The 21500-nt window shown below is 39.6% G+C and overlaps 2 protein-coding genes across 2 annotated transcripts in view; both read left to right on the forward strand.

Annotated features, from left to right (window-relative positions):
- The window catches only part of c8h12orf4 (chromosome 8 C12orf4 homolog), a 17747-nt gene extending 8291 nt beyond the window's left edge, over positions 1–9456 (forward strand). The window contains exons 7-14 of the mRNA XM_040134171.1: positions 79–185; positions 357–554; positions 1030–1158; positions 1968–2036; positions 2199–2401; positions 6096–6153; positions 6838–6905; positions 8069–9456. Coding sequence (XP_039990105.1) covers positions 79–185; positions 357–554; positions 1030–1158; positions 1968–2036; positions 2199–2401; positions 6096–6153; positions 6838–6905; positions 8069–8161 — 925 coding nt within the window. The 3' untranslated portion in view covers positions 8162–9456. The remainder of the gene's footprint in view (positions 1–78; positions 186–356; positions 555–1029; positions 1159–1967; positions 2037–2198; positions 2402–6095; positions 6154–6837; positions 6906–8068) is intronic.
- A 2343-nt stretch (positions 9457–11799) lies between these two features.
- The window catches only part of LOC120792771 (solute carrier family 45 member 3), a 28097-nt gene continuing 18396 nt past the window's right edge, over positions 11800–21500 (forward strand). The window contains exon 1 of the mRNA XM_040132097.1: positions 11800–11918. The gene's annotated coding sequence lies outside the window, so the exon portion shown is untranslated. The remainder of the gene's footprint in view (positions 11919–21500) is intronic.

Raw genomic sequence — 21500 nt, forward strand, 5'->3', positions numbered from 1 at the left:
CCTATAAAATCTGTGTTGTTTATGCTCTATTTGATAGCTATCTCTACTGATTGGATTTTTTGCCTGTTTGATTTGTAGTGAGGAGATTATGGTGCAGCCCAACCAGCTGTCAGAGCTCGCAGATTCTGGGTCTAGGATGTTTGAGGAGCAGCCTCAGCTTGAGGAGAGCTTCACCATACACTTAGGTGATTGACCTCTTACATTCTATTATTTGCTAGCATTTTGTGATGGCTTACATGCAAGTTCCCATATTTGGGATACTATAAGTCTGTAATTTTTTTAATGCAGTATAGATGTGATGGATTTTCCTGTTACACACATAGGTATCCTTGTGTATTTGCAATTCTTTTGACCAGGAGCACAACTAAAGACGATGCACAACCTGCGGCTGGTCCGGGCGGATGTGCTGGATTTCTGTAAACACCGGCGGCACGGCAGCAGCGGTACAAAGCTGCGGCGGCTACAGACGGCTCTTTCACTGTATTCCTCCTCACTCTGTGGTCTGGTGCTGTTGGTTGACAACAGGGTCAACTCCTACAGTGGCATCAAGAGAGGTCAATGGACATGTTGAATATACTGTAATATAATGTAATGTTTTGCTGATCTTTATGGATGTGTTTTCTTTGCACTTGAGGAATTGATAGTGTTCTGTGGAAAGATAAGACTTTATTTTTTCAGTCTCCTGTTAGGTGATCATCATTTTTACACATTTCACAATGATGCCTGCAGTGCAGTCTTGTTATATTTTGGCGACAGTGAATTTTTATTTCGGTCCTACTCGTGAGTCACTCTGGTTTTTCTGTCACCTTTACTGGGAGAATAACGCTATTCATTCACCCCTCTTGAAATGTTTTGTTTAAAGACTAGGCACTCCATTCACCTTTAAGTATGCATTGATCTTTTTAAAAGTGGGAGTGTGGAGATGGAGTCACAGAGATAAGCTCTGGATAGATTTTAACCAGTGGGGATAGTCATTTGGTTCCAGAAGTGCATCATTTCATGACTGGCCTCTTTTGTGCTGACTTCTAGACTTTGCAACTGTGGCGAAGGAGTGTACAGACTTCCACTTTCCCTGTCTTGAGGAGCAGCTGGAGGAAGTGCAGCAGGTTGTGCTCTATGCCAGAGCCCAGCGGAGCAGCAAGCAGAAAGACCAGCCTGGTTAGACTTCTAGCCTACCTTTCTCATTGCAGCCACAGCTGTAATGTACACAGAACATTCGAGGAGGATTAGCAAAGAGAAAGACAAGTTTTTTGAGGCTGAGGGACATACCACTCTCATCCTGGATATACATTTCACCAGAAAATTAAAAGTGTATCTAATGACCTGGACAGACACCACTGAATTGATCTGATTATTCTAGGAGGCCACGATCCTTTTTTTAGCCAGCTGTGCATTATAAAATGCTCAACTAACATTGTTATTCATGGCCTTGTTTAGCCATAATAAAGTGACACAAAGTTACATGATACAAGTGGTTGCACCATTTTGGAGTTGTTTGTCTGTTGTTGTTTTTTTTCTCTTATTATACAGATTATTCTCACTTGGAGCCTGAAAATTCAAGCTCAATTCAAATGAATGAACTGAAGGGAAGTGTAACTATACACATGACTACAACAGTGTTGCAGTACAATAACTCTGCACTGCAAGGCTTTTTATAGAGTTGGAGAATATCAGTGACATGCCAGCAGTATGACAAGGGGATTAAACGGTCAGGAAAAAGAAGAAACTTTACATCATGGCTAATATGGTGACGAAAAACTGTGTCCAGATCCTTATCACAGCATAGCACAGCATAGCAGTTACAAGAGAAGAGCTGTATATAGAAACAGTCTTGCTATTTTAAAAGCCTTTCAAAGGAAAGTTCAGGTGCCATTGCCATTAAGCATCCTTATTAAATAATTTCATCACTTGTTTTGCATACTGATCGTGGTTGTAATTTTTTTAATTTTAATGTTATTTCTTTACAGAGATTTCAAGGAATGGAGGTGATGATAAGAGCAAAAATGTTGAAAGAAATCCCTCTAACATCTTACCAGGTAATGGTAATGAATATATCATTCACATGCACAAATTAAGAGAGCACAAATCACTGATTTATTGATCCCACATCATTCAGTAGTGTCATTTTTAGACTGAACTAGTTGTGTATCATTTTTTCTGTTCATCTTTTAATTTACCATCTTCTTCTTTTCCTCAAGGTGAGTTCTATATCTCGCGGCACTCCAACCTGTCAGAGGTCCATGTTGTCTTCCACCTGTGCACGGACGACAATGTCCGGTCAGGGAACATCACGGCACGAGACCCAGCCATAATGGGCTTGAGAAACATCCTGAAGGTCTGCTGTACACATGACATCACCACTGTCACTGTCCCTCTGCTGCTGGTCCATGACATGTCAGAGGTAAGAATAGCTGGGAGTACTGCGAGCGCTTACAGTATACGCATCGATGAAGCTGTGATTTGCAGCTACACCTGTGCTAACCAAAAGGTTTGTAGGATAAAAAAAGATGTAGGGAGTTAGCCCCCATAGTCCTAATTTAGCCTTATCCCAAACAAACTCCCAAACTAAAAATTAACAAGCCGTCTTTGTACAGCTCCAAAAACTGTGTAAAATTTTCAAATGATTTCCCCTAATGATGCATTATCAAGGTGAGAATACAGAACATAGAAAAATTACCTTTACAAAAGATAAATGTTTGAGTTGGCCAGAGCAGTTGTTTGGCCTTCAAACACTTGACTTGAACAGATTTGGATAGGGTTGCAGTGTAACCATGACTGCCAAATAGCTCTGTATTTGGTGTTCATATGAGTTTCAGTGGAATTTTAACTTAGGTAAGTAGAAAATGACAGAAATTTGGGGCATCCTGGTTGCTTAGTGTAGTGATTCCCAACCAGGGGTACTTGCAATAGAAAGTAAAATAGAAAGTAAGATTTTATAAAATATCGTATATCCACATATTTAGCCAGCAATAATGCCTGAACACTATTTATTGTGATTCAGAGTACATGAAAATTAGTTAGCAAGCAAGCAGATATCTATATAGTTAGCTAGAAGAAATGGGTAAATAGTTAAAATAAACAGCTGAATGAAATTTAGATACAGGTCATGGATAAATGGCAAAAAAGCTATAAAAGTAATGAATAAATGGTTGAAATAGATAAAAACAATGGATAAACAGTTGAAATAGATTGCTAAAGGTAATGGTTAAAATAGTTAGCCAAAAGTAATAGATAAATGGTTGAAATCATTAGTTAATAGTAATTTAGCTATTGAATCAAAAAAGTATTGTAACATCCACCACTGTATAAGCTTTAAGATGATATACAGTTAAATAATATCCAGTTTTAAAAATCAATTTTAAACACATTTGGAACATGCTGGGTGGTGTTGATGAAGTGGTAAATTAGTTCATTAGAGGTGTAGGGGTAAATTGGACAAAAAAGGTTGGGAACCACTGGCTTAGTAGGTGATACGTACACACTGGGACATTTGTTGCATATTCCCCTCTTCTTTTCCCATGTTTCCCGTCAGTATGTATACTATCAGCTATCCAATAAAGGTGAAAATTTCCAAAAAGAATATTTAAAAAATAAATGAGTGAAATTTCATTGTGGGGTAAACTATTCCTTCCCATTTCGCAATACTGCATGCCTGTGGGAGTTTAGTGGCCAGACTCGGCTACAGAACATCACCCAAGGAGCTGTTATGGATTCATTGTTGCTCAAGGACACCTCAGCAGGGAAGATCAGTTCTTGAACCTTCATCATTAACCCTATTAGCATATTCTTCTATCTACTTAACCCTATTAGCATATTTTCTCAGACTTGTACTTCTGTGTTAAGCCTAAGTAGTTTGTAATTGTTTGTGACAGTTTGTGTGAAGAATACTTGCTGACCACACAAATTTCCATGGTCCTAATTGATGGTACAGTGAAAGTGTCTTCCTTTTCCCTCTGCCTCTGCTTGTTTATGTGCTGCATCCTCAGCTGCGGCCTGGCTTGTCAGGCCCTGACTGTGAATTCAGCGTACAAGTTAACACTCCCCAGGTTTCAAACCAGGGGGGCAAAACAGGGACTCATAAACTTTTCCTTTTACTTAGTACCTCACAGTGTACCTCAGAGTGATGAACTGAGGTCGAAATAAGCAGGGTTTGGGGCAATATCCAGTCAATATAAGGTGGATTTTTCCTTTATACCTGGAAATTGGAAAATCTTATTTTATTTGGTCTGTTGAAAATGAATGTATTTGGGATTTTTTTCAACCTGAATGGCAGCAACTTCTTAGTTCTTAAACCAAGTAAAAATTAAATCATTATAAACTGAGAATCCCTATCATTATAAACTGAGAAAGTTGGAAAGTAAACTTTCAGCAAGCCTCTGTCTGGAGTGCACTCATGCCACAACATGCCCGGTGCAATTTTTCTTCTCATGTCTAATCAAGAGTCTTTGTTTACATAACCAAAGTCTTCTAACTTTTGAAGCCTCAGGAACCAGAGGATCTTTAATTGATAGCTTCAGGTTTCACATCAAAACTTTCCATCTGTCATCTTCATTTCTGCCTTGTTTTCCATTTAGTAGAGATGTTTGCCTGTTTGTACAAGCCCATTCTTGCGTTTTGGCATTAAAACAACTTGCATAGTTTGTCTAGAAAAACTACAGACTGCAATCAAAATACAACAGGGCTGTGCCTCCTACTCTTATTTTTAGATGTTTTTTTTTCTCTGAGAGCATTTGGAGTTTGAGGGAAAATTAGAGCAGAATTGCAGAGGAAACTGAAAACAATTTCAGTGCAGTTTGTGGACAGTGACTCCTACACAATTCGACAACTGTATTGTTCATTTTTCAGGTTGTATGAAATGCCTTTTCTTGCCTCAATTGCTTGACAAAGACCACAGCTGCACTTAGTAAACCTAGTTATAACATTAGTAATTTAACTAACTTAACTCAAAATTGTTACTAACTTCAGTCATAATGAAGCACTCTGGAATGTACTACCTTGTGTCTAATGCCTCAAAGACCCATTGCTCCAACCAGTGCGGTTTGGGCAAACCGGTTAGCGGGAGACGCGGTTGACATGGGCCTAAACATGAACCTCGCTGACACCCCTGCCTCAGGTTCATGGATCCAGTCTGTTGACATAGGATGGGAGCACACTTATTTCGCAGTAGGGGAAAGGCCGTGTGTGTGTGGCGTGTGTGTGTGTGTTGAAGAGGCTCTGCCTATCTAACACTCTTCACTGTGAGCAAAGGTGGGCTGCAGAGATGAATACCTTCTGATATCACTTCCAACAGCCAGGAGCCAAACACACTTAAAACTGGAGGGAGATGAGAAGTGACAAACGCAAGTAGTGAAAACATGCCAATTCTAATCTGTTAAACTTTTTGAGTCTCGATATGGTCACCTGACAAGACGCTTTGTGTTTGACGCAACTAATATGTAATACATACCATATCTAATTTACATACCTGTGTAAGAGTCAGACTCTACAGTGTGAGATAGTCCATATGAAAGCAGTGTTTAAGTATGTATTTTATTTCATGAATCACAATTTTAGCTGTTAATATGACTCATCACCAACACCACCAACACAAATTGCTCTACCTTTTTTATTTTAAACATAATTGTTTAATTGCATTATAATTGCATTCAACTCATACTTGTGTTGAATGCAATTATAATACAATTATACCTAACAGAGGAGAGGTTTTAAAACCTATAAACTCATTTAAAAAGATAAATATATAAGGGGGAATGGGGATGTCAAAAAAATTTAACAAGCACCTGTGGTAAACCAATATGAAAAAAACAGATTAAAAAGAGGTAGATAAATAAAGAAAAAAAATAGAAGTAATAATAACAGTACCTTATTTCCTTTCCTGATTAAAGTTGTCTATAAAAGGTAACCATGTTTTATAAAATTTAACCTCTTGTCCTTTTAATGAAATTTTATTTCCTTGCTCAATTCCTAGTATCAGTCTTTGCGCCAACAGACTGACATGTGTTATCATGTTTATACTCCAGTTTTGCTACACATTTTTTTCAGAACAGCAAACAAAATGATTCAGTGTTTTCATTTCTCTTCTCATATCTCTGCAGGAGATGACCATACCGTGGTGTCTTAAGCGAGCCGAGCTGGTATTCAAATGTGTCAAAGGTAACTTGAAAGTCTGAAATTAATTCAAGTTAGTCATTTGTAGACCTATGCACACATTCAGACTGTTAAAATGGCAGTATACATTACAACTTGCATTGTGCCCATTCAGCTGTTTATGTGTTTATTCTTACTACTTTCATACACAACTGCCCAGACATAAACAACATCACCTTTGATGAGATGCAGTATTTCCAGCTGACGGTGGAAAGCAGGAATCGATCAAACTCAAACCATTCAGCTATCTGAAACATGTATTGGACACACCAGGACTTATGTACATTTCCTCGGAGTCAAAGAGCAACAGATTCTTTTTCGAGCTGAAATCTTTCTTTAAAGAGGCAGATATGTCAGTGTATCCACTCATAGTACTGTAAATATATCATAATGCAGTGCAGATGAAAAATGTAATGTGCTTTTACTGTGCCACTCCCTTAGCCCTCGGTCAGTTCTCTTGGAGTAAATATACTGTACAGTTTCTGGACAGTTGTCTCAGTCTAGAAATTGTTGAAAATCTCAAACCAAAGTAGACAAGGCAATTTTAGGAAAGCGGGTACAGAAAATAACGTAGTTACAGAACAATACATTACAAAATAATTCCTAAGATGCACTGAACATTACAAATTGATATTTAACAATGGAAGATTTTTTTAAATATCAGTTACTTTCAGGCTGTTTCATTTGCAGGCTTCATGATGGAGATGGCATCTTGGGACGGAGGTATATCACGCACGGTTCAGTTTCTAGTGCCAAAGGTGAGAGCAGATGTACTACCTTTATTTATTATAATTTCACATCTTATTGCTAAGGTGACATACAATCATTTTCTGAGTAATTGCCTGCCAGCAAACCCTTTATGTTAAATTCAACAGAAATGTACATCTAAGGCCTCACACGTACACAACATCACAAAAAGCACACCTGGTCTTGCAGTACATACCTTTGAATGCAGGCAGAGAAGAAAGACTGCTTGAAAAGCATGTGATGAATCATAGATTATAGAGTTATAGCTTCTCATGACCAGTGTTTACAGTGCTGTGGTAAAAGAAAGCTCAGGGACTCTATATAAATGTGTGATAAGCGATGGGATCTGATCTTGAATTTACTTGGAAATCCGGTCTAAATTTGTGTCTTAATTCGGTATATAATGTAAATAAGGTGAAGTTGCTTTACAAGATAAATAGGAGAAATATTCAGGTTCAAGTTTGAAACAAGGATGTTTGGATGGTACATGTCTGTTATTTTATTTTGGGCTTAGCTGGATGTTGTATACCTATAGCGTTTGTGGTTTGTCAGGAAGGCAGCAAAGCCTATAGCATGATCTCATGTTGACAGGTAAAGATGATAAAATCAGTGACATCAAAGGACTCTGACAGGTACTTGCTTCCTGTCAGCTAAATGCTCAAACTCCATTCGAAATAGCACCTACTGAAACAACGTTGTTTTCTACACCTCAAAGAGAAACAGTGGCTAAATATATGCCATGGGCTTGCGTGCGGTTGAATGATGCGTGTGCAACTTTGTTTCTGCTTAAAGATTAATACTTTAACATTTTTATTTGACGGGTGGTGATGCTTAGACTGACAGGGTATGTTCCCCCGTCAAATTCACAGCTGCTGACATCATTACAGCATCTTGACTACTGTTCCCTCAGGAGAAAAAGACCTTGTGATGTCAAACTAAAGGGCACTGCAGGGGCTGCTAACACTTTGCTGAACATAAACAGTCCAGATGTATTGTTGTTTTCATGGACACATGAAAAAAAAAGGTTTAAATGGTTCTCTTCCATCGTCTCAGTGTGTGGGTGAAATTGTGTTCACAGAAGGTTTTTTTTTTACACACTGTAGCTGCAGAAATCTCAGTCCCCTGTTGCTGACTAATCCTGCCTGTCTCTTTGTGTTTCTCCGTGTGTTGACAGAGTATCTCAGAGGAGATGTTCTACCAGTTGAGCAACATGCTGCCTCAGATCTTCCGTGTCTCCTCCACCCTAACTCTCACCTCAAAGCACTGATGGATAGAGATGCACCACATTGCAACCACGTGGCATTCAGACCACGAGAGAGACACTCATTTTAACAGCACTGACCAGTTATATTTCTTGTTTTTTTTTCAGGAACTGAATATGAACTGAAGCGGAAAGTTTGTGAAATAGCACATAACCCCCATTCACTTTTTAAAATTACAACAGATGGGTGAAGATGTCAACATGTTATGATGGCATTTAGCATTTACTGTAGAGTAGCAAAAATGATTTTAAATGACAAGGGACATTTTTTAGGTAAATGAAAAGCCTTGTTATTTTTGCACCTTTCAAAGCTACACACATTATGAGTACTTCTTACTGAAAGAAGACTGGAATCAGTGGCTCACACACAAAGCAGCTGCTGCAATTATTTCAAGCTTGCAGGGTGTGGTTCTGGTGGCAGAGTTTTATGACGTCATGAAATCAGCCGCAGTTTAAAGCTGCACTCTGTAACTTTCCTCATGTTCGGGATACAGCAAAATGGAGCAGCTAGTGTTATGTTGGTGAAGTTGTTTCAGTGAGCTGGTACCCAGTGAAAATGTCACCAACCAAGCGGATTATGTGAATGTGAAGACAAGTATTGTTTACTAAAGTGATGAAGTTGGAAGGAATAGGCACTGGCAAATTGACCTGATTAACATTTCTCAATAACAGGGTTTGCAACCATGCTAAATGTGACATTTTTAAGTCCTTGTGGACATCATATTTCATCTGTTTAATGTTAATGAATTAGCCACAACGGATGACCACACAGTTCAGCCATCGTATGAGATTTAGCAGTCTAATCCCATGGGTGATTGGCTTCATATTTGAGGGTTGGGTCTTCTGGAGAGAAGTGACATGTACTTGGCTCTACTAGTCCTAAGACAAATGGCATTGCTGCTGAAATGAGCTATGTGCAGGTGTTTTTATACTGCATTGCAGTAAGTTATAGCAGGGATCAGTCTTTGTGTGGGTGTGTGTGCACGTGTGTGGTCCCTCCCCTCCGCCTCTGCTAACAGCAGATGGCACTGTTCCTAAAGACAAACTAAAGACAATGATATGAAAAGGGTGACTACACAGAGGCTTACACACTTATTAAAAGAGAGAAAGTTTTGATGAGGTTCTGCTGCCTGTTGAAATTCATCTCAAGCCATTTTAGAGAGCATTCATCATGAGCAAGTACAGCCTCAGTAGTTGTATCTCCACTGGTAAATATTTGTCAAATATGTCAAACACTTGAACCTACGAAGATGTGTATTCTGTATATTCACTGTTTACATTTAATGTTTATTAAAAAGAAACACACTCACCACACTGATTGGATGTACATTCTTCATGAAAGCCATCATAAGCTCATGACAGCGTTTCACATTTTGGATGATTTCTTCATGCCTTTGCCAACAGTGATGTACGTCGAGTGGCATCTGGTTTAGCATTTTATTTACTGTTGATGGATTATCTAAAGGAAGATAATCTCTCTGAAGTTAATAATCCATGTCATTCATTAAAATGACATTCCTGCACATCCAATGGTGGCCTATAAACCATTTCAGACAAACTGAAATCATTTCAGCTTGTAAGAATGTTTGCCACAGCCACGTTCATTGGTGGTATTAGGCTGATTAAAAGAATTGAGAGTGTATTAATCAATGCAAGTTGACTACTCTACTTTCAAGATAAATATGATGGCCAGCGGCTCTGAGGGAGTTATGAGGTTTCTTAATAGCTTCATGTTGAAACCTGCAACTGTTTATATCACGCTGCCATGCTGAGAACCCACAAAATTGTAAGGATATGTATTGCTGAGTGTTTGGCATTCTTAGGATTGGTCTCACTGGCCTGCAGTGTTGGGTTTCCTTGGGCAGAGAGTGCAGGGTGCCAATTCAGCATGATAGTTCACCTCTCCCTCTCTCAGTGCTGTATGCTTGAAAATGACCAGAGCAACAACTTTCAAAATGGACATGAAAAATATGAATTCATCTCAAAGTTTTTCTGAGGGCTTACAGCACGCTTAGTTACATGTAAACAAATACCACTCACAGATTCAGAAACATGATCAGGGAACAGTAGTTTACAGCATTTAATAGCCCATAAATTATTAGTTCCTAAAGGTAATATTGTTTCTAGCCAGTTCAAGTGGAAAATCTATTATTTAATTGGAATTAAGAGAGACGTTAGCTCACATTCATTTAATTGATCTATATGGGCCAACTGAGGAATACCTTAGTGATTTGGGAAGGAAGACACAATATACATAGTGTTTAATCTTTCTATCTTTCTCACAACACAAAAATAGACAGTTGCAAGTGGAAATTGTGTCCCTCCTTGGGAAGAAGGAAAGTTTTCTCTGCATACTTTTACCCTTAAAGAGCTGAATTATTCAGTGATAATTGATTTCCTCACCTAATTTAGCTTGCGTGGGAATTACAAGTTTGAGGAAAGGGCTGCCAGCATGGACTGGCCAGCTGTCTGGTTATACACAGGAATTAAAGGAAGAATAAGAAAAAAATATCATGATGATGATATCATGAATATTACTTGGCTGGGGGTGTCTGGTGGCTGAATGGTTACGGTGCATACCACATAACCACAACATCCATGGTTCAATTCCTGACTGAGGGGCCTTTGTTGCATGTCATAACTGTCTCCTTCTGCCCTTGGTTCCTCTCTCTCTCTAGACTGTCAGTTATGAAATAAACACAAAATGCCAAAACAATAATTGAAAAAATGAATTGACTTGGCTAGCCAAGTAAAAAGGCCCAGCCTTTTGAAACATGAAGGAATATCCTAAGATTTTATAAAATTTCAACAGGTTTGGGTTCTGATCTGTCTCCCCATCTGGCACACTGTAGCTATAACTTACATATTCAATAAACAACTATTAGAGGCTAATTTATACATTGTGGAACAGCTATTAAATGGTAGTTTTTACATTACAGCATGTTTTCTACATGGCTATGTAGAAATGCCTATTATTTAATTGTGTGAAGACTAATGGTCAGAAGATGACCGGCTATTTCTGCTTCATGCAGTCATGACCTTTTAATGAGCAAACTAAACTAAAAAGTGCATTTCCTGGGGGAAAAAAAAATTGGTGTGACAGCTAAGAACACAAACGTATTTATCATTTATCATGAAGGTGTAAAGGTAGAAGTATAAGGAGGAATAGAAGAAGTAGCAAAAATGACAATTGAAAAAGAAAAATGCAGCTGTAAGTAAAAATAGCAAAATAAATAAATAAAATGGTTGTTAAATGATAATAGCTGAAAACTAAAAAAACATGACGACATGAAAACATTTATTTGTGTACATGTTGTTTATTTATTTATTTGTTTGTTTATAGGCTTTTCCTTTCACGTCACACATATTGCTACCAAAACTTGCTGTTTCTGTTTAAAGAAATAAAAGCTTGTGTGTCACTCAACCCTCGCAAAATACTTTAAAAAGAACACTGCACACGGTTATAATTTGTATCGGAGTGTCATTTCCCATGAACTCTTAAACTATTTATTCATATTGTGTGGAGGTTTTGTTGTTACATATGGAGTTATTCATTTGCTCCTCATCGAAATGTGGCCACAGCGGCCCGCCTTTTGGTACATTTATTGCGAAAGTTGAGACCGGACGTTGTAGCTGACATTGCAACTAGCTTAACAGCAGTTGTCACAGCTGGGTAGTTGGCTCTCCACAAGTTGAGCGACAGCGGTACGTTGGGATCGAGCAAGTTGCTGCATGGATTTCCCGGAGCTGCAGTTAAATTAAGGTGAAGTTTGCACTTAAGAGAGTCCTTCATTGGAATGATATCTTCACAACATAGGTAGCGCACTTATTTAGCCTGGTTTATTTGATACAAATCTAACGTGGTACCTTGTAACTTAACGGACGCCGTGTGGGTTAGAACTTATTCATTGTATGTGGCTGCCTCCCAACGGCTGACCGTGTCGAAACGGCGGACAACAGGTTTAAAATTGGAGCCTAACGTCGGCGTGTGTCGCTGGTTCTGTGTCTATTTCATACTACGCCAGAGACCGTGATATAGCTGAGCCGAAAATGGAAGTGTTGTGACTGTGTTTGGTTGGAGCCTGCGGCTGAAAGGTGTGTGGTTTGCCAGGGTTCAGCAGCCTGGTGCTTTCTGGACGTTTTTCCACTCTGCGTCGTTGACTGCAGCTCCGACATCAGGCTCCCCGTTCACTGATGTGGTGCCAAGTGCCATGGTGGCAGGAACTTTACGGGCTTTCCGACATGTATAACCTTTTAACGTCCACACAAAAGCCCTCGTCACGTTCGCTGTAAACATTTGGCGCTGTGTTGGGAGAGGACCCCGCTGTTTTGACACATGGATAATTGGGGGAGGAGGCGCTTCGGGACACCCTGTTTGGAAAGTTGCTAACAAACTTTCTCAGCTGGCGGTGGCACTGGCTGCGGGAGCACTTCGAGTGATAACATTGATTCGTATTGTTTTCATGCGCTGGTCAGATATCTTGTAGGTTTCAGTAGTCTGGGTGCCGGCGGAGCTCAGATATGCTGATGCAGCTGTGAACCCAGTTGTTGGCAAAAGAACAGCATAATGTACTTTTCATCTAAGACTTGGTTTACTGTGCTGAATTTAGGAAAAGCTTAAAGAGACAATGTTCTTAGTTGTGAGCCTTAACGTTTCTACACAAGACTCCCAGTTTGGAAGTGTAAGTCCTACTAGAACAAATGGGATTTCTCAAGAGCACTTAAGCAATAGTTCAAGATGATGAATGATTCATTGACATAATTGCCATAGTCTTCTTGTCAGGAACTAACATCCTTGTTACTCACTAACTGAGCCTCTGCTCGTTGTAATAATCACTGGAAACAAGTACCAGAAATGTATTTTTAGATATACCAGCTGATTACGGTAACAGAACAGCGACTGGCACATTTCAAAACATTGAATTATTCCTTGTCAAAATAGGCTTTACTAATACTATGGTACTGTCTATAAATCAAAGCGTGTAATGTTGCTGAGTATTATCTAATTTTCGTGAAACATTTGAAAGAAACCCCTCATTGGACTGGGATACTTTGACTTGCTCCCATTTAAAATATGAAATGAAATTCTCAAAAAGATGAAACCACATTGCTTTAGTGACTTTGTTTTTACTGCGGTCAAATGGGGACATTTTGTGCATTATGGATCCTTTTGCTTTCATTCTTCTCTTGTTTTTAAAGCCTCCTTTCATTTCAGAATACAATGTCAGGAATACATTTTCCAACTCAGTAAACTTCCTAAGTAAGATGCAGTAGGAGCTAAAAGTTTCTATGCTTGTTTTTTTTTTTTTGTGAATCTGTTTTTTGGCTTTTTTATTAGAACCTTAAAGGCTCAAAACCACATTTAGAAGGAAGAGGATCAGAAGGTTAAACAGCTCTAACCCATGAGAGAGGGACTTTAATTGTCACCATGACCGTGACTCTGCCATTACACAAAGACTTCTTTCCACTCTCCATGGAACACTCAAGTGTGTTATTCATTCTACCCTGGAAAATAGACTCTTCTCTTAACCCTCTTGGCCCCGGCTTCCCTTCTCTTCTCTTCGCTTCTCTTCTCAGTATTTAGTTCACTTATTAACAACCCAAAACTTAATTGTTTCCTTTCACAATTGTAAAAAATCAAATCATGTCCTCTGTTGGTATATGTAAATCTGGCTTCCATGTGATCAAAATAGCAAGGCTGATCTCAGAGCAGCCACATTTCTACCACTAACTACTTTCTATGTGTTGCCCCAGGAGGGATTTGCGCTGCTCTCTGCAGAACTCATCTGCTCCACAGTGATAGAAATGCTTCTTCACCCAGGATGCTGTGGCTAGACCAGCTGGCTGTTCTCTAACTGCTTTCTGACAGTGTAATATACCCCCTAGCCAAGCGCAGGATAATCACCCACCGTCGAGGACACCAAGCTACTTAGGCAGACTGAAGGCTTTACAGTTTTAATCAGTCGTAGACTGTTTACATCCAGCTTGGAGTGCTCTCTATGCTTTCTGTGTGTACCTGGATTCTCAATGAATTACCCTCGGCTCCTGCATATGTTTTTGAAGACAGCTGGTGGATTATGTGGTGGGTGTGAGTTTTAGGTAACTCTTCCTAATGGGGAGGGCCTGAAAAGCTTTTGCTTGAAGGGTTTTTGAGGGGTTTTCTTCTGCTTAAGCTCTGTGTCCTCTTCAAAGCATTGTGTGCTGCTGTGGCTCTGGTATCACGTGTAGCCATGAGCAATCGCAGGTGTGTGATCAGTACAATGGTTGTCTCTCACATCGGAGAAGTGCAGCAGACACTCACTTCAGTGGGAAAGCTCTAATGACAAACCTGTTTCTTTACATTGCTTTCAGGTTTTAACTTTCATATCCCAGTTTAACCAGATTAGTCAAGTAGTGTGCTTTCATGGCCTGAACTATGTCATCTAAGATTTGTTCTAGTTATTGCTGTGCCTCAATTTTATGCATTATAAAAATATACTCTTTAGATTTTCTGTCGGCCGGAAATTAGATGAAACCTTGTCTGCACTCAAGTTGGACCAGTTACCTTGGGGTTTTATATAATTTGAGCTGTTGGGTTTATATTGACAGGATCCATGCTGGCAGCCTCTATTTCCTTTGTCTCTGCGTGAATTCCGATTTAGCAGGAGTTCATTTCTCAGATCTATGTGGTGTATTTTGTTGTTATCTTTAGGCAAACATTCAAACCACTGGGGCCATACACAATTTACTGCTGAAGTGAATGTGTCCCTCAAGCGCTAATCATTGTAAAAACAGTGAGCTCATTTGTTGTAACAGGAGGAGGGGGAGAGAAATGGTAATGGCAAAAGAAAGTTAATGGGGGAAAAGTTATTGTTTTTCTTTTTTTTGGTTTTTTTTTTTCAGTCTGGATGTTTTTCTCTGGAGGACAACAGCCACCAATCAAAAGCAACACAACACCTGTTCCTAGAAAATCTAGCAAATGCTAGAATGCACATTATTAGACTACCATTACTCACAAACGCCAGGGAAAAGGACTGAATATTAAGCAACCTGTCTGGTTCCTGGATCTCTTATTAACAGGAAGCAGAGGAGCGCAAAAGTTTTTCCCAGTCCTCTGCAGGCTGCGGGGTCAAAGTCCAAACAGCTTCCCTGTAATAGTGCTTTGCAGCCAGCTGGGCTAAAGAGAAAGACCACTTAGAGGTTCCCCTAATGGGCCAAAGCTAGAAGAAAAGATGACAGCTAGCCTACCACCAAGGAATGTCACCTCTGTGACATTGTTATCATTCAGCTTCAGTAATTTTGGCATTATGACTGCATTCTCACAGTTGTTAATGGGAATTTTACCAGCCTGCTTTCTTTTCTGTCATGACAAGGATTTTGATTTTAGAGGGATATGACTGAAAGTTAGGTAATGAGTTTCACCTTGAGTTAATTAAGCATGTGAAATATTTATATTATTTGTTCAAATATCAAACAACATATTAACATATTAACTGTTAACTATAATAAGTTAACAGGTGCGAGAGGGTGAAAGCATACTCAATTCAGGCATCTAGGTTATCTGTTTTCTTTTAATATCTGGTCTGATTAAAGGCATGAATATTCCCTATCTTCGCTTCAGTCTGGCATGAAATTGTAACCACGATGTCTGACAAAATCAACATACACATAAGTTAAACACAATGGCTGTGTTGCGATTTCAGCTATATTCACTTAATATAAAATAATCACTCAGAGAGAAAGTTACAAGCTCATTCACATCTCTGTCAGCTGTCGCGCGGTCAATTGAGTGAGGCCAGAGAGAGGTGTGTCTTCGCAGTGAAAGCCCAACTTTGCGCTCGCGGGGGCAATACTAGCAACTCTCTTCTACGGAATGTAGCTACGTTTTGTCTAAAAAAATCGCTAGATTTGTCCCTAGGTGCTTTTTTGGAAAAAAATCGCTAAAAGGGTCTGAAAAGTCAGTAAGTCTAGCAACAAAGTTATAGAAAGCCTTTTGTGGCTCCAGAGGGAGTTGAGTGAAGTCTGATAAATAGCCTCAAGTGACGTCACCTGAGTCAGTTTTGGCTGGGTCTAAAGACTACAAGTTTGAAAATAGAAAAAATGTGGGGGTGTGGGATTAGAAAGAAGTGATCTTACCAGACATCTTTAGCCCACTCGTAATCTCTACTTGAGGCTAGCAGCTCGAGGCTTCATTAGCTGCTACTATCATAACACACATGCAGCTGAGTTGCATTGTGGGTAATGTAGGCACCAGGTTATGACACAGAATGCAAGCATAGATCCTGCTTTTGACAATAACCAAGTTACTCATAACAAACATAGCAGTGATCCCTTCCTTGTTGGCAAGGGGGGAAAAAAACCCACGAGTCTGAGTCTATTTGTGTTATTTCACTCTCACACCCCCTCTGCTAGCCTAATTCAATTTACTTAGTTCTGCCCACATTCAAGTGTGGAGGGGACTGCGTGGCATTGAAGGCAAAACAGCCTCAGGTCCAGCTTTCACGAAAGGCGGAGGACAGACTGCAAAGGAGCCTATCACTTTTCCCTAATTCCCCATTAATGAGGGGCACTACTTTGACAGTTTCACATAGTTAAACTGCGAAACCACTGTTAAAGTCCAGACAAGTACGGACCTTGGAGCAGGAATAACACAAACTTGTCCTCGGACATTTTCCCATGGTGATAAGGACTTGACCAGATGTTCGCAATACATATCAACCCTCTTTGACTTTCTCTGCAAGTCAGAGAAACCCCAAAGAGTGTGTAAAGTGGCAGATCTAGAAAGAGCAAATCTGTTAAGGTGTTTAGTGTGCCAAATTATAAATGACCCTGCCACCTCCTGATAATTTCTTACTGAAAATACCAGGAAACACCAAGCCAAGGGGACAGGGAAAGGTTTTCAACTTGATTAAGTCCTCTTTGAAGTTTTGGCTCTGTGAATGGGTAAACAGCATATTATAAGACACCACAGTGTTCTCTTTCATGTAGCAAGCTGAAAGGGATGCTATTGAGTGTTTGAGAGAGACCTTTGATATGTGAGATGCTCGATTTCTTGTGAAAGGATCAAGCTCATGATTTGAGTCAATATGTGTACGAGTGCTTTGATGCCTGTTTCTGCCAGACCAATGTTTTGTCAGAAATTTTTAGTACAGCAGACTTATGGGCTCAGCCATGATGGATTGGTCCTATGACAATCCTTGCAGCTCACATGTGTGTGAAAAGGTTCCCGCTTGTGCACACAGGAAAACGCATACACACAACTACAAGTAACGTATTTTGCTGATCCACCCTAGTTGACGGTAAACAGGGGTCTGTGAACTTGTTTGGGTAGTTTGATATGGAGTGTCCTGTCCAAGGTTAATAGGACATGATTAAAACGAAGGATGGAAAGATTTGTCTTGATTACAAGTTTCTTTTGTTTTCAGGCTTTTTGTTTTGTAGAGGTGATGATTGACATTTCTTATTTTCCCATAAGGCCCAGAGTAGCCTTCCGCCTTTTAGTCTGGATTTATGGGTTGGGCACACAAAGATAGTAATGTTGTAAAACCCTGCCTATTTTATAATTGTGTTTTTATGCTGCTGCTTTCATGTTTTGAAGGAAAGGCTACATTATATGATTAGACTTCCACTGCAGAGCACCTGGTGACTGTGTGCAGGGTGTTTATAAAAATGATTTTAATGTTTTGTGTGCACAAAAAATTGAGCATATGTGGAGAGTCATGGTGTGTGAATGTGTGTGGGTGCATGCCTTCCTGTGTATGCTACTAGTTAGAAAGGGGGAGAGAAGATTTTGCCCTTCTCTTCCGTCTCTCCCATCTGGTTTGTGTAGCATTTGACTGAGGCGTTAATCATTGTGCCTTGGGGCCACTCCTGCTCTGAAAACAGCTGGAAAAAGGGAGATGAACCTGTTGATGTCCATCTGTCCTTCTGTCTGTCAGTCCTCTATGCATTGCTGTATCATCTGTATCCATGCAGCTGGAAGGTTCATGACCGTAGTGTTTCTAGCTGGAACAGCTGGAACGACCTCCCCAGCCTTATTTCCTCTATTTGTAATGTCTCTCAGCCCTCAGCTCTGTCCAAAAAAAACCCGGGACTCTATACTACAATTTCTTCCCCAGTATTTTTAAGTTGCAGAAATACTATAAAGGCCTTTTCATGCTTGCCGCATTTGTTTGGCTGTGTTGGACTGCGTATGGACTGTACGCACTAGCTGTGCGAGAACAACAAACTGGACACTTGTTTCATGTACTGTATGTATTGCAGTCCCCATCCTTGGTTGTATTCTTGTTAAATAGTCGCAAACGCCATTTTCTTTTTTCTTAGTTTTTCATTGTAGTATGTACAGACACCTGCGTACCTTCACTGTCCATGCACAAGTTTGCAGCTTACTGCATCCAAGTACGAACAAGCTTAACACCTCCACTGGAGTCTTAAAATTGAAAATTTATATTCATATCTATATCTATCAGATACCTTAAGGCATCTTTTGTCCTAGGTTGACTGGGTTGATTGGGGAATATTAAGTAAGTGTAAGTGCTGTGAATGAATATTCTAAATTTGATTATATAATTGAACTCTTAAAAAAAAAAAAATTATGCTAGTGTCATGTTGAATTGACCAGAAAGTGTCCTAGTTTCTCTAAAATCAACTTAATCATCGATCGATTGAGTGATTGAGTGAATCATCACATTTAGCTACAAAAACTAAAAGCTGCATCATCAGAAACTAATTCTTGAATATCACAATTTCTGTTAAATAGAAAATTGCATTATGTACTTTCATTCAATATTATTCATTTTAAGTAACAGATTGTGTTCCTCAGTGGATGTTTAAGGGCATCGCTGACTGAACCCCGACGGTTTTTCTACTTGTTCTACAATAATCCATGAATGTTCCTGTAAAGACACCTTGTTTCTCAGTAGCTGAACTCATGTCCTGCCATGAGGCCCCATTTCAGGAAGAGATCCTACCAGCAAGTAATGCTCTCTTTTTTTTTTTTTTTTTTTTTTCAGGGAACTTGAGAGGAACGCTTTTTCAGTTGCCGTTCCTGATGTTACGTGTCCAGCTATTAGTCTAACTAATGGATCTAGATGGAAGTAAGGCAAGATGAGTACCTTGGTGGTTCTTATAGTAGGGTTTTGTTATTATTATGTACAGTGATCATATAGTACTCACTAGTAAATGGGGAAAAAACAGCTTTTTTACATGTTGTGTTCCCAGTTATTTGCCTGATGGTTTTTATTTAGTCCAGAACTGGCGGTTCTTCATCTCAGTTCTCTGGAAAAATCCCCTATGGCAAACTTATTACATTAAGAACAGTCAAACAGGAAAATGACATTCGTTCTGGGAAAAGGATATTCACATGGTCAGTATAATGTTGCATTCATTGTCGTTAAGACATTTTGATAAAATTATACATTTGAAGTGGAATTATGTCAGAGTATCAGTAATTCTTTCCAATGTTAGCTAAGCATGTCATAATATTAGATGGTGTTACACCCACAGCTGAAGCTACATTTTTTGTGGGATAGTCTGCATTTCTCACCAACATATGTCAAATCTTTATTAAGGAGTTTGAAATGTATCGTGAAATTATCTACCTAGGAAAAACCCTACAAACTTAACTCATTGCTTTGTCGAGTTCTCTTGTCTCTTCTTGGGCGCAGGAACAAACAAATTTAAAGAAGCCGTGTGCAAAGTATGATTGATCCTAGAGTGGATGTAACATCATGTGTCATTCCACATTTAATTAAATTTTTATTATTTATGATACTGTGGCAGCTTTGACAGTTATGTCGCAGTGTGCAACAGATGGCCCTGTGCGAGTAAAACACTGATGGGAGTAGTGCTAATCCTGAAGGCAATACGTGTTTAAAGTGATTTAGGTATGTATAGAAGCTCTATGTTTAAGCATCAGCGTCACGTATTTACCTAAATGTTAATTTGCTGTGGAAGCTTACAATGAGTGATTGAACCTTCCCATCCCATCCTTTGTGCTATGTATAATGTGGGTGACATTTAGTCTTTATTGGGTCCCTGCTGCTATGCCAAGAGTAGTGCACATGAGCTCTATTTCTGACACACTGTTTTAGTTTCCTCAGTCTATCAAAGCATAGAGCAGTGTGTTGTAGCTTATTATGTGCATGTTGGGTTTGGCCAGTGCTGGAGATGCCGGGTTTGTGGAAAAGGCTACCATGGAATTAAAGCCTTCTTGGCCTCCCCAGAGTGCTCATACATATTTAGCCAAAGCTGTAGTCAAGCACACACACAACATGTTAACAATAGAAACATCATCGCAGCATGGCAAGGGGTTGAAGATATGCAAAGTTTTGTTGCAGTATCAGTTTATGTAGTAACAGAGCCATTCATAGAAGCAGCTGTCAGTTGGTTGGGAATAGTAAGTGTCTAGTATGTGTACAACTTGAGATTTTGGGTTGTTTTTAGCGTGAACCTCAGTATTTTCAGTGTATACCTCTTTTTTCTTACTCCTGTACAGTTCCCCTTGACTGACACACAAAGAAAAGCCTTTTGGAGTTTTCCATTCCAAGTTAATTATTAGGCTACTATGAGGGTGTGTGTTCGAGGCATGCATATTTGTACTTAGGGTGGGTAATTGCACACCAATGGGATACATTTGCCAGCTATTTTAAAGGAAGGCCATTGTTCTGTGTGTACTTTTTATTTGTTCCAAATTTATCCAAACAAAAGATTCATGTGGGGGGAAATGTTTTTGGTAAGTCTTGACACAGACGTCCAAGCTAAATTAGTGATGCCCGGCCTTTCAGGATTTTCAGAATTCTTTTAATTCCAGACAAGCCGCTCCTGTTGCAGAGGGGAAGTGCTGCCAGCAGCCATACCCCGCACTCTGTCTTCATATTGATCTGTCTCTGGGCTCCAGAACAGAGATTGAGATTCCTTAAAGCCAGCCTTAGTCTAATGACATTACTCAACACCCCCATCACTCCCACCCAACGCCAGTAATCACCCTCCCCATTGTAGATCTCCCTCTGCTCCACTTTCTTTTTTCCTCTCACTGTTATCAAATTAAAAGCTTTTCCATAGAGGGTTGGTCTTGGCCTGCAGGCGTGGGGTACAGACATGGCAGCCAGCTGGGGGTGGAGTGATTGTGTGTGTGTGTGTGTGTGTGTGTGTGTGTGTGTGTGTGTGTGTGTGTGTGTGTGTGTGTGTGTTTGAGTGTGTGTGTGTGTTTGAGTGAGCAATTGTGAGTGTATGTCTTCGTGTGTGTGCATGTATCTGTCTACTCAAATAGGCTTATTTCTGTTTGAACTGGTGAACCAGGAAAAGGGCTAAAGCAGTCAATGGACAAGCGGTCATGCAGGAGTATGAGCTTAACTAATACTGTGCT

Source organism: Xiphias gladius, chromosome 8 (genome assembly GCF_016859285.1).
Source record: "Xiphias gladius isolate SHS-SW01 ecotype Sanya breed wild chromosome 8, ASM1685928v1, whole genome shotgun sequence".
Classification (NCBI taxonomy): Eukaryota; Metazoa; Chordata; class Actinopteri; order Istiophoriformes; family Xiphiidae; genus Xiphias; species Xiphias gladius.